This window comes from Anastrepha obliqua, chromosome 4, assembly GCF_027943255.1.
Source record: "Anastrepha obliqua isolate idAnaObli1 chromosome 4, idAnaObli1_1.0, whole genome shotgun sequence".
Classification (NCBI taxonomy): domain Eukaryota; kingdom Metazoa; phylum Arthropoda; class Insecta; order Diptera; family Tephritidae; genus Anastrepha; species Anastrepha obliqua.
In genome coordinates, this window is record NC_072895.1 from 23,674,889 (window position 1) to 23,685,463 (window position 10,575).

Sequence of the window (10,575 nt, forward strand, 5' to 3'; positions counted from 1 at the left end):
GGAAGTTAGATATAAAAACATATTTATACACACTTACCTTTGCAGGCTGTTTGGCATGTAATTCGATACATTCGCAATTATAAGGACTGGATTTCTATTAAGAAATATTTTTCAACACACTTTGCATGATAAAGAGTAGCTCAAAAGTCGCTAGGAGACTTAAGTTGTTTCTGAATTTATCCAATTTTCAACTGAAATCGGATGAAATATTTATTTGGATAGGGAGAGTCATTCGTTTTAGCGCCTCTTACCTATTTATTGGGCTGCAGTTGTTAGTGTCAAGGCGGCAGGAGGTTAACAACGTGCCCATGGGTATGGTACAGAACATAGGAGGACCACAGGATGCCAGGACAAAAATTCTTTCCACAGTGACTGACTCTATAATGCTGTACGCTAGAGTGGTCCGAAAAAAGTTCTAATAGTGCGGAAAAGTTTCACTGTTAGACTAATAAAGTGTGCGCCAAATTTCAGCCCAATCGAACGATATCTTCTGTCGCCAGCAGAAGCCTCAAATATTGAAATTTCAGTTGATATTCTGAAAAATTCTGTTTTTCTGTATATTTTTTTTTTCTCATGCATACATTCCGGAGAACATTTCATACCAAAAATAAGGACTATAAACTAATTAGATATAAATTTATCCAAGATTAAGCACCTGTACACTATAAAAAAATAATAAAACGTTATTGATTGTGCAGCTTTGTAGCCCAGAACCCTTCACGTGGAGGTTGCTGCACTTTGGGTTACTATTGTTTTGTTTTTTTGTTTTTTTTGTTTTTTTTGTTTTTTTATTTTATTATTTTTTTGTTTTTAATTTTTATATATTTTTTTTTTTAATTTTTATTATTTTTTATTTTTTTTTTAACCGCAAGTGTGTGGCATGGATATTTAGAGAACGCCCAATTCTCATACACATTGTTGGATGATAAAATCTCCGTAACAATTTCGTTTGTTACGTTATTTAGAACGGGGGGAGAGATTATATTTACCGAAGACTAGTTTATCATTTTGCTGTAATCATCAGTATCAAAATCGAGATTGGGTAGAGTACGAAATGCATGTAGTAAACTATTTCGCGCTTGCAAAATTTTTGCGAGAGCATCGAGGCGAATTTCTCGCCTCACATCAGTCATCATTGTTAAAAGGATGTTTTCCGGAAGAGCAAAATATGGGTTCCGAGAAATAGAAAGATTAACAACATTTAGGTGCGAGGCACCGAGTCCGTCTGATAGTTTCAAACAGGAGCCTTGGCCCGTTTTCAAGATACTATTATTTTGTATTTCACTATTCCGATACGGCCTATACGGGCACCTCTTTGGTCTGACAGAAAAGCTTGGTCTTTTGGAGGAACTTTTTTTTCTCTTAGACATGAGCAAGTTGTAAAATCTTGACACTTACAAGTTGAAATATCAAAAAGTTGCGAAGCATTCGCCTTAAAGTCATCAGCACGTTTTTTCAATGCAAGACTTCTATGCGCAGAATACAAACCCTTTTTAATTTCTCTGTATTTTTTATGATACTCATTTGTCATGTATATTGCGCGTGAATGTGAAATTGTGTGAATAGAAGCCTTGTTATAAATACAAATGATTTTCTTGGCAACTTGTCCGGTTATGATCGAAAAGGCTGGCTCTCTGTTTCCTTCTGACTCTTCTCCCAGTTCCCGTCTTTAGGACTTCCCACGGAAGATAAGGGCTGAAATTTGGCACAAACTTTATTAGTCTAACTGTGCAACTTTTCCGAATTATTAGAATTCGATACTAAAAAAAAAATGTTTTTCGCCCCAGTCTACTGTACGCCTCTCCAACCTGGGCTGATGTAAAAAAAGGTAAAATTTAAAAAAAGTACTACAGGTCAGCAGAGCAAGTCAGCGCACGGAACCGCACGTGCCTATAGGACGTTGTCGGACGATGTGATCTGCGTCATAGGTAGCAAAATGCCTAGAAACATACGGGCGAATGAACAGAAGAGGTTATACTGTTTATACATACAAGGACTCAAGATGGCAGAGGAACTTGAACAAGCAGAACGTTCTGCCTCGAGAGCTGAATGACAATCAAAAAGGGGGCAGTCACGAAAAGGCAGGTGTTCCCACGAATTAACGATTGGATCTGTCGAAAACACGGAGACGTTGGTTCTTTTCTGACGCAGCTTTTAAGTGGATACGACTGCGCCCAAAAATAGATGCATCGCCTAGACTTGGCCGGTAATCCTTATTACTCCGAATGTTTGAGCGAAGATGATGTGGCTGTCGAGCATGTGGCCTTTTATTGCATTAGGTTCGCTAAGGAAGGTGGCAACCTGCTGTGCTTGCTAATGTCCAATAATCTAGTCCCACAAATGCTTCAGTCGAATGAAAAGTAGAGGACAGTACAAGCTTTTGCAGCATGAGTTATCGTGGAACTTCGCAACATTGATTAAAGGAATAGTGCTAGATGAACGCAACAGCAAGAACGACTCTCGAAAATGCTGCAAAACGTACAGCAGATGAATGCAACTGACCATTGATCTTAGTGCTCACGATGGTCTCCAGCCGTAGTTACAAAATCGGTATCCCTGTAGGAAACACCGTCGGACTTGAGGTGTTTTTAAAGGCATTAAAGTGCCACACTGACTAAGGCTTTTAAATGCTTTTACACCTCGTAAAAAAAAACACAAACCAATTTGTTGGGCTATACCAGCCTATGTAGTCTACCACAAAAAAAGAAAGAAAGATTACTAGATTTGGAAAGTAACTTTAGCTGCCACGACATAGGAAACTTAAAAGCGCAACTATGTCTGCTCATTTCGTATGTATTTTGTGCAGATGCCATTTACGCAGTGTAAGACATCCTTTTTGTTTGGCTCAATTTCTAAGTGGCAACACAATATTGGGGAAAAGCCATTTGCAATTCTTCTTACTTCTTCAGGATGTGTGTGATATGAACTGATTAAGCTAAATTATTGCATACTGCGCTGCATAAATCGCAATCCTATTTCCCCTACAGTACTTGGTCCTGCAGCAAACAAACTTTCAATAGCGCGTATGTAGCCAGCCGACCACCCTAGCGCAAGCAATGCGTTAGCCACTCTTTTAAGGAGTGGAGTACGAGGTCCCACGTTGCCAGCTGTAATACCAATTCCCGGAACATTTTCAGATACATTTCGGAAAGCATTATTCGGCTCGCTTCATTCCTGCTGGGATGTTCCGGCACATGGATAGGTCCTATTTTGCCAGCTGAAGCAGCCTTTCTAGGAAGCAATTGTAAGCACCTAAGCTAGACCGGTCCCCGGGTATCTCGTATGTCATATTGGAGATTCGGCAACTGATATTCCAACAAAATCGTATCAAATGGGCTCAGCAAATGAAGACCTGCAACTGCACCTATGGTGTGAGTACGCACTGATCCACCGTTAGGACGAAACCTAGAACCGAGTGGCAATCAATTTTAGAGGTTATACTTCATCGAAACCGAAGAGATTCGCGAGCTACTTTAGCCAGCAATTTTTTAGCATTTTCCGGTCAACAATTTCAATTGTCCTTGACTACACCGACGAGATCCGAGATCGCACATAACTACCATTACAGGATCAGACAGCTTACAGACAGGCATTAAACGACATTCATAGGAAGTCTCTTACCACCTTCCCAAACTGTCGAATCAAAAAATTCCATTCATAATATAAAAAATATTCTTAACATTTATCAACTGCAACCATTTTCGGTATACCATTTTCTTATATACGTAGGAGCATGCAGCTACAATTAATTTTCGCTGATTTTCTTTTTATATTTATTTTTCACCGTTACAACATAGTACATTCTACAACAATTTTACCTACGAACATTGAATTACAGTGCATTGAAATTAGGTATACCGTACATATAAATATGAGAGATACTGTCTTTACTTTGTAAAATGGACAGTAGTAGACTCAGTTCAACATTTCCCTTATGAGTGAATATCCAGTTCGAAATGACGAAGGTTACAACTAACTCTAAAGTCATTTCCTACCTCTTCGAACTCTCCTCTTCAATCTTCTCTGCTCACCTAAAGCTTTCTTTTGTGTTCTTTTGTAATACCAAACCTCGGCGCAAAATACCAAAACGGATAAGCTCACGCCAAAGCCATACATCCACCACAACCAGTAGAAATATGTCAAATCCAATGGTTCATATTCAACGAGCTTCACTATAGTTCTATTAATTTTTTTCGCCGCCAACATGTCATCATAGATCTGACGGATCCATAAATCAGTTAGACCTATACTCTTCGCCTGATGGATCATATTGTTGAGCGCTTCCGTATAAATGGAGTGTTCTTGCAAAGGTATTGACAGTAAAAGATTTTTTATCACATAGATATTTTCGCTCACATAGAAGAGTGGTCGTGGTAAATACGATTGATGTCTTGACAACGCCTTCCATAATGCGTCGCCTACTGTATAACCAAATCGTGTATCCAAAGAGGAACGCTGATGTTGCAGTTGCTCGGACGATGGTTCAATTATGAATTTGGTTTCTAAACTTTTAGCATATTTCGGATCGATATAAAAAGTCAGAGTACTATACATTCTTTCACTTTCTTTAATTTTTATTTCGGAAGTTATTAACTCCTCGAACGTTGTTAGACGGGAGTATTTGCGTGGATTGCTGGTTAAATACGAATTAAGGCCCGCAGTTATATAGGTGCTCATGAAGATGCCACTGAGCAAGAGAAAAATGTAAATAAAACGTTTTGTGAATTTCGCCTTGACGTGGACGACCGAGCACGAGGGCTGACCAATTATACTACGGAGCACAACATTGGTGAATATCCAAATGAAGAAACGTAAACTGTTTTTTGGAGAAAGTCGCCGCCAAAGTAAACCTTCCAATGTAAGAACGAATGAGAAGATGAGGAGTAGTAACAGGAGAAATAGTCCCAACACAGAATTGAGTAGAAATAAAAGTACTTCGCTATCAGGTACCAGGGGAGGTAAAGGTAGCATAATAATCCAATCAGTTGACACCAAAGTTGTCGAAATATCAACACCAGCTGACTTTAAGCTTGAACTTCCGATTCCAGTCACTATGTCGGCAGTATCATTCTTTAATAACGGTAACCAATTTTGTACTTCCGCCAAATTATCAATTACCGAATAGGTTAGTGTACCATTGTTTCGCTTAGCGAATTCACGCAAAAGTTTTGCCACAAACCCAGTAACCTGAATATGACCAAACCGGTCACGCCACACAATAATCCATGGTTCAATATTCTCGGGAAGAAAACGTATGGCGACACCCTTCATGTCTCTGATGCGATCGGGAAAGCAATCCTCCTTCATTGCCTTACGTTGGACATGGAACTGAGGAAAGTAGCTAAAAGTATAGAAGTGTCCATCGTCCACGTAGTCTCTGTAAATACTGATCACGTTCAATAAGCGCATTTGGGCACAATATTCGAAAAGTAGTTGTTGCTGTTTTTGAAGTTCTTCACGGTGTTTTATCAATTCAGTCTTGTATTCGGTATTCCAGATGAAGAGAATGCGGATATTGCGTTTGTTTTTGAGACAACCGACCATCGCCTCCAATGAATCCGACACAAATCTATTCGGTAAACAACGAATCAATAGAATCTCATCATTGGAGTGACTGGGCGTGTGCGAGCAAGAGCTGTTGGCCTGCAGTAGTCTAACAGTGCCATAAGCGCTGAGCATTCGAATGGTTTCATCACAGAGACAACTCTGACTTGAGTTGTAGGCATTTTCAATGATGAATGAGTAGATTTTTCGCTCCAATTGAATTTTGTTTATAATTTGGCTGATGTTGACGCACGAAGTGTTTGCGAAGTTCCAGTTGCTTGAGAAGGGAGCCACCGACAGTGGAGAGTTGAGGAGAAGTATTGCACTGCTTATTAGCAACATTTTGCCGCAGACTCGTACTTTACTCTTTAAGAAGGCTGCTAAGACTATTTTGCTTCTTCATATAATTTTACTACCGAAATCCGAAAGCAGGAACATTAGTAGCTAATATGTGAATGACCTAAAATGCCAGAATCTATGTACATATATAAAATTGCCGTTGTGATAGATTTTATCAGGCTGAAAATGATCGTAATTGAAGTGTCCTCAAATATGTTACGAAAGGAAATATTTTCAATCAACCAAGAATTTTATTGGCTTGAGTATTTATTTGGGTGTTGATGAATGGCTTGAAGCACTAACTGATTGATGAGCCTTATGGAGGGCAAATTAGAAATTTCATTAAGCGTTCATATAGAGTAGACCTGACGTGATTCGATTGCCATTAGTGAGCACTTAAATAGATTTAAGGAGCAAATTGCCGATGAGTTCGGTTGTTACTGTTTCTTGTAAGGGGAACTTTCTTGTAACGATGCTCGGCGTAAAGGCTTTATCAGCTTCGGTATTCAGACTCCCTCAAGATGGGAGCTTTATAAGATAGAGCTAGGATTCTCTAAATCCGAAATTGGGAAGGCTAAGAGGGACTCTTAGAGAAGCTTTTGTCAAAGCGTGGAGGGCTTTCATGAGTCGTCGAAGTTCATACAAGTTCTCTCGGTGAGTTTCCCACTCCACTTGAGAGACGCATCGGGATGTTGTGCGATGAGAGGCGAAGAGTCGTTGTCTGATGAATCCAACAGCTTATAACATCAGCTTGGGAAGCGCACCAATCCTTTTTGGCATCCATGGCTGTTTGATGTTCTGATGGCCCCACACCTGTCTAACTGCAGAATCATGCCGTTGGTTAACCCCTATGCGAGCTGCGTAGTCAGGGTCTATATACGAAAATTGGGGAGGACAAAACCGCCACATGTCTTCATACCCAAGGCAGGCAGGAGCTCACACATCTTCGCTAATGATTTCAGGCCAATCAGTATTTCATCTTTCTTGCTAAAACCGCTTAACAGACTGATTGACATGCACATAAGAGGCGCAAGGCAGTGTTCTCTCACCAGATCTCTGGGGTGTCATTGTCAGTGGCTTGCTAGAGGATTTCGGAGAAGAGACTGTAGGCTGATAGCTGACGCGGGTGATGCGACGATAATTGTTAGAGGGAAGTGTGTGATTTTTACCTTAACAACCGCGCTGTTAGTTCTGCCTTCTCCAAACTGGAAAAAGAGGCAAAGCGAATGGGTCTAGTGGTGAACGAGGACAAAAAGAAGTACCCCCTGTCATCAAACTCCCGCGTATCGGCACCCACGTCACTGTTGACAGTTATGATTTCGAAGTCGTAAAAGACTTCGTTTATTTAGGAACCAGCATTAACACCGATAACAATGTCAGCCTTGAAATCCAACGTAGAATCTCTCTTGCCAATAAGTGCTACTTTGGACTAAGTAGGCAAATGACTAGTAAAGTCCTCTCTCGACGAACAAAACTAACACTCTACAAGGCTCTCATCAGGTCCGTCCTAGCGTATGGCGCAGAAACTTGGACGATGACAACATCCGATGAGGCGAAGCTTGGAGTGTTTGAGAGAAAGATTCTGCGTAAGATTTTTGGACCTTTGCACGATGGCAACGGCGAAAAACGCAGGCGATGGAACGACGAGCTGTGAGTTTTACGACGACATAGACATAGCGCAGCGAATAAAGATCCAGCTGCTACGTTGGCTGGGTCATGTCGTCCGAATGGATGCAAACGCTTCGGCTCTGAAAGTATTCGATGCGGTACCAGCTGGTGGTAGCAGAGGAAGAGGAAGGCCTCCTCTGCGTTGAAAAGATCGTGTGGAGAAGGGCCTGGCTTCACTTGGTGTGTTCAATTGGCGCCGGTTAGCACGAGAAAGAAACGACTGGCGCGCTTTGTTAAACTCGGCCAAAATCGCGTAAGCGGTGAAAGCGCCAATTAAGAAGAAGATTTGATGCAGGTATATCTTAACGCAGACTGCGGCTTGTCGGTAAATCCTCTCAAGATGGAACTCATCTTTTTTATCAGGAAATGTAAAATATCCAGACATCTACTCCTCTCAATAGGGGCGCTCCGTTGGTGCTTTCTGACAAGGTGAAATATCTGGGTTTAATCCTAACATGGAAGTCCAACATTGAGGAAAAGATAAGTAAGGCAACATTCGCTTTGCATGGATCGAAAGGCGCTATTGGAAAAAGATGGGGTCACTCGCCTAAAATTGTGACTCTTGACTCTATGATACCATAATAAAACCAAATCTGCAGCATGGACAGTTTCGAATGTTTGTAAAAATATTTGAGCGATGTCTATCAAAACTATTATTATATTATTTTTAGTTAATCGCGCAGAAAATACAATTATAGATTTCAAGCAATTAGTGCAGAATATAAGAACATAATTAACTGGGTTTTTTTATTCCTTGATTAATGAACAGCTTCATTTAAAGTCAATTAAACTAGCGCTGTCACTGACAGATGTTAAGTCGCACGCTAATCAACGGCTGGGTAGGACTTGCAACCACATAAATATTACCCCAAAAACTGACATCTTAATTAGTTCTGAAATATTCGGCTACAAGAAATGTCGTATCTACTCTTATTGGTGCTGCTTTTTCTGCTTAACACCACCGACTCGGCGCATTTACAACGCATCCAAGACATGGCAGTGGATGATCCGTTTTTCGATGCACTACGTCGAATTTACGAAGAGGATCCCTTTGATACATTTTTTCTCTTACAAACAGCAAACAAAAGTTGTCTACCAATTGACGAATTGTGGAAGCACTTAAAAGTACCGTTGATACTCGTCTCCGGCTATAAGGCATCGGATGGCAAGCTAAAGGACCATTTCAACAGTAAAATTCTCACAGTAATCTGCTTGCAAGAACAGCTCAATCTCAAGCTACTCAGCATTATGGCCGCCAACTTACAACATAGACGTCAGACTCGTATTATTTTACGCATCGCAGTCGCAAAACCCTCGCCCACGCTTCTAACTTCGTTACGGAACTACTTGGAAGTTCAAATCATGTCGAATGTGATCGCGATCTTCAATGACTTCTACACAGAATCACTGATCTATCGATATTACTCATTTCCCAGTGGACATTGGTTGCCCGAGCCATTGAACCAAACGCAGAGCTACTTTTCTTGTCATTACACTTATCTGCAAGGGAAAACTTTCATTACTCTACCGGGACAAACTGAGCCACGTACTATGATTTATGAAGACGCCTCAGGTCAACAACATTTGAGTGGCTACATTGGCCGTCTGATGATCGCCTTTGCGGAAAAGTACAATGTCACATTCCAATATTTACATCCAGTCACACCAGGTGACGGTCTACATTCGAGCGTTCTGAGTGATTATGTCACGGAAGGTATTTTGGACATAGCAATCACTTTAAGCCCATCATCTTTTGATGTGCAGACCACCTATCCGTATATGTCGTACACCTTGGAGTCGATTGAATGGTTTATTGTATTGCCATGTCCGCAACCGGTTGAATATTCGAAAATATACTTGATGGTCGTCACGACACAGGTCATCACAATTTTAGCGATTCTGGGTTTGCTCTTCTCAATTCTGGACAATTTTATAAATCATAAATTCTACAAAGAGTCAAATGACTTCAATTTGGTCAATGTATTAGTTAATGACAATATCTTTCGTGGCATATTTGGTCTATCTCTACTCATACGGAACCGTCCAATACTTTCAATGAAAATACTTTACACTTTTCTCTTTCTACTCGGCCTCTTCGTTAGCAGCCTGTATTCAGCTTACTTCCAATCGTTGTTCACGAGCCCTCCACTAAAGCCGAGGATTCTTTCATTCAACGATTTGCGAATCGCTAAAATAAAAGTGATGCTTAACCGCAATGAAGTCGAAATAGTACAAAGAAGTCTGGGACCTGCTTTCAATCAAACATTCAAGGATATAATGCAACTAGAAGATACCAAAACATTTAAGCGTCATCGTGGTGAGTATGACACAACATTTGGCTATAGTATGCCGGAATCAATTTGGCCCATTTTCGAGTTACAACAACAAACATTCGAAAAAAAAGTATTCTGTTTGGCACCAACTTTAAAGATTTCTGACCGTATATTGATGAGCATACCCTTGGCTGAGAATTCATACCTAATGGAGCCCTTGAACAAGATGATACTTCGAGTAATCGAAACAGGTCTTTTGGAACAATGGCGCACAATGACTTTCATGGATATGTTGGCAACTGGGAAATTATCGCTCAAGGACAATAGTAGCATCGAGCACTTTCACGATATTCGTGTGGAAGATATGAAGTTGCCGTGGTGCTTACTACTCTGTGGACTGGGCATGAGCAGTTTTGTTTTTATTATGGAAATTTGTGTATTCGAATTGAGAAAAAGGAGGAAGCATGAGGAATGAGGATGGGGGCAAATTTAGTTGCAATTTGATTTATGTGAGTGAGGGAGTTGGCCATTGAAATTCATTTGAGAGATAAGGTAAATATTGTGAGTATTTCTATTATGTAAATACTTATAGAAATAATAATAAATGAGAATACAAAAATTTAATATTTCCATTTAAGGCAAACTACTACTTTTATTCAATTCAACGGTTTAGCCACAATCACTTACTTAGAAGAGTTCGGACGAAGTAGAACTTTATTTACCCGGCTTGCTTCTTATTTTCTAAAATTTC

The 10,575-nt window shown here is 40.2% G+C and overlaps 2 protein-coding genes across 2 annotated transcripts; one reads left to right on the forward strand and one right to left on the reverse strand.

Moving 5' to 3' along the window:
- Nucleotides 1–3,364: 3,364 nt before the first annotated feature.
- LOC129243596 (uncharacterized) lies at nucleotides 3,365–5,886 on the reverse strand. The gene is made up of 2 exons (XM_054880727.1): nucleotides 4,032–5,886; nucleotides 3,365–3,405 (listed from the first exon to the last, which is right to left on the reverse strand). Exons 1-2 carry the CDS (start codon nucleotides 5,884–5,886, stop codon nucleotides 3,365–3,367), a joined length of 1,896 nt encoding a protein of 631 aa, XP_054736702.1.
- Nucleotides 5,887–8,466: 2,580 nt separating this feature from the next.
- LOC129243597 (uncharacterized) lies at nucleotides 8,467–10,299 on the forward strand. Its single transcript, XM_054880728.1, has one exon. The coding sequence runs from the start codon at nucleotides 8,467–8,469 to the stop codon at nucleotides 10,297–10,299; it is 1,833 nt and encodes a 610-aa protein (XP_054736703.1).
- Nucleotides 10,300–10,575: the final 276 nt, after the last annotated feature.

Coding starts and splice junctions, on each gene's coding strand:
- LOC129243596 (XM_054880727.1), bottom strand. CDS start 5,886: ATGTTGCTAATAAGCAGTGCAATACTTCTCCTCAACTCTCCACTGTCG. Junction 3,406..4,031: donor AACACAAAAGAAAGCTTTAG/GTGAGCAGAGAA, acceptor ACTCGGTTCTAG/GTTTCGTCCTAACGGTGGAT.
- LOC129243597 (XM_054880728.1), top strand. CDS start 8,467: ATGTCGTATCTACTCTTATTGGTGCTGCTTTTTCTGCTTAACACCACC.